General features: G+C 42.8%; 2 protein-coding genes across 2 annotated transcripts in view; both read left to right on the top strand.

The window, feature by feature from the left end:
* The window catches only part of LOC143285680 (short transient receptor potential channel 3-like), a 21,016-nt gene that overhangs the window by 14,709 nt on the left and 3,807 nt on the right, over positions 1-2,500 (top strand). Inside the window, exon 10 of the mRNA XM_076593078.1 lies at positions 1,152-1,249. Coding sequence (XP_076449193.1) covers positions 1,152-1,217 — 66 coding nt within the window. The 3' untranslated portion in view covers positions 1,218-1,249. The remainder of the gene's footprint in view (positions 1-1,151; positions 1,250-2,500) is intronic.
* Positions 1,400-2,500, top strand: part of LOC143285926 (short transient receptor potential channel 7-like) — a 15,623-nt gene continuing 14,522 nt past the window's right edge. Inside the window, exon 1 of the mRNA XM_076593377.1 lies at positions 1,400-1,409. Within this exon, the coding sequence (XP_076449492.1) occupies positions 1,400-1,409 (10 nt within the window). The remainder of the gene's footprint in view (positions 1,410-2,500) is intronic.

The raw sequence follows: 2,500 nt of genomic DNA, 5'->3' as shown, positions 1-2,500 counted from the left end.
TCTGTCTCTGTCTCTGTCTGTCTGTCTGTCTGTCTGTCTGTCTGTCTGTCTCTCTCTCTCTCTCTCTCTCTCCACTTCCAGACACGTGGAGGAATTTTGTTTTACGGTTCCGCCGTCACATGTAGTGATGATGGCAGACACTTGTGGCATTGCATGTTCACATTTGAATATTCTCACGTTATCCTAACAGACAGGTGTTTTTCTTTTGCCGCTGTAATACCCTTGCTATAGTTTAATGTGTTTATGCTATATTTCTTCTACAGTGGTATGAATGAACTGTGCACAGAAATTCCGGTGATGATGATGATATTTCTCGTTTGAGAAATGAAACCTTCAAAGCAAGGGACAAAAGAAAAAAAAAGAAAAAAAAAGAAAAAGAAAAAAAGAAAGAAAAAAAGACAGCAACAACCAAAAAATGTTTATGGTTTTGCTGTCACACGAACATGTACGGAACAGAATTGAGAACCTTGCTGGACCTCAGGAACCTCTCCTTTCAACTGTGAAGAGACGCAAACTGATATGGTTTGGACACAACACTCGACACACCAGCTTGTCCAAAACAATCATGCAAGACACCATCGAGAGCGGGAGAAGAAGAGGAAGACAGCGGAAGAACTGGCATGAGAACATCAAACAATGGACCGGACTCCACACACGTGAGCTGCTGCCGGCGGCTGTCGACAGAGACAGATGGAGAAGGGAGGTTGCGTCTGCGGTCCTCAGGCTTCCCCCAACGACTACTTTGTAGTTACGGGCCTGAGGTGAGGTGAGGTGAGGTGAGGTGAGGTGAGGTGTCACACGCACTGATGACTGTAGGACATCTGTAGCATTAACTCTCTCCATACGAACGGCGAAAGAGACGACGTTAACAGCGTTTCACGCCAGTTACCATCATCAAATTATTGCAAGCGGAAGGCTCTTGTACTGAAGAGGTGATTGTTGACAAAGAATACCACAATTCTGACGACGGAAGCTAAAGGTTGGGTCATTGAGACACCCACTGGACATCCGAGGGGTTTGTGTAGAGGAGAAGAGAGGACTGGCCGTACTGAGTGAGTTAAAGTTTCACATTAAAATGTTATCCCATTATCCTGACAGACATGTGTTTTTCTGGTCTTATGTTTTTTTTTTTTGTTTTTGTTTTTTAATAGGCGAGAGCAGCCACAGAAGATTTAGTGGTGAAAAACGTCACCCAACTGTTGCAAAGCCCAGCGTGAAACTGACTTGAAATTCTACTGGATTAATGCAGGTATGCATACATACATACATATATATATATATGTGTGTGTGACTGAACTGACTGACATAGAGAGATTGACAGAGGAGGAGAGAGGCATGTATAGACTAGATTAAAAAAAGAAAAAGAAAAAAAAAAAGATCGATCCTTGGAAGTGGCACTATGATTTTCGGTGAGTGTTGGTTACAAATTCATTATTCATGACATGATACTGAACGTAGATCTTTGTTATATAGAAGTTGTTTTCTTTTGGGTTTTTTTCAGTGGAATTATATAGAAAGCGTTGTAATCAGATACAGTCAATGATGAAGATTTCAAAGGAATCAGTTTTATAGGTCATCAATGCAGACTCATCAGAGGTTTCATGATGATGTCACTTGCTGAACCCCACACTGTTGAAGCATGGTTATGTGTGATTCTATAAAAGCTTTGAAAAAGGAGGAGGAGGAGGAGGAAAGGAGGAGAAGGAGGAGGAGGAGAAGAAGAAGAAGAAGCAGAAGACGTCGAATACCCCTAAGTCCTTCGTGGACTCTCAGTTTGACTTGGCAGTGTAATGTTCCCAGTGATTACTTGGTAGTGTAATGTTCCCAGTGATTACTTGGCAGTGTAAAGTTCCCAGTGATTACTTGGTAGTGTAATGTTCCCAGTGATTACTTGGTAGTGTAAAGTTCCCAGTGATTACTTGGTAGTGTAATGTTCCCAGTGATTACTTGGTAGTGTAAAGTTCCCAGTGATTACTTGGTAGTGTAATGTTCCCAGTGATTACTTGGCAGTGTAATGTTCCCAGTGATTACTTGGTAGTGTAAAGTTCCCAGTGATTACTTGGTAGTGTAATGTTCCCAGTGATTACTTGGTAGTGTAAAGTTCCCAGTGATTACTTGGTAGTGTAATGTTCCCAGTGATTACTTGGTAGTGTAAAGTTCCCAGTGCATACTTGGCAGTGTAAAAGAAGGCTCACGTGCACACACACCAACCAACTTGGATTGGAGTGATGGCCTAGAGGTAACGCGTCCGCCTAGGAAGCGAGAGAATCTGAGCGCGCTGGTTCGAATCACGGCTCAGCCGCCGATATTTTCTCCCCCTCCACTAGACCATGAGTGGTGGTCTGGACGCTAGTCATTCGGATGAGACGATAAACCGAGGTCCCATGTCCAGCATGCACTTAGCGCACGTAAAAGAACCCACGGCAACCAAAGGGTTGTTCCTGGCAAATTTCTGTAGAAAAATCCACTTAGGATAGGAAAAAAACAAATAAAACTTCAC

This window comes from Babylonia areolata, chromosome 9 (assembly GCF_041734735.1).
Source record: "Babylonia areolata isolate BAREFJ2019XMU chromosome 9, ASM4173473v1, whole genome shotgun sequence".
Lineage (NCBI taxonomy): Eukaryota > Metazoa > Mollusca > Gastropoda > Neogastropoda > Buccinidae > Babylonia > Babylonia areolata.
The sequence above is the reverse complement of the archived record's forward strand: the minus strand, read 5'-3'. Positions and strand labels throughout refer to the sequence as shown.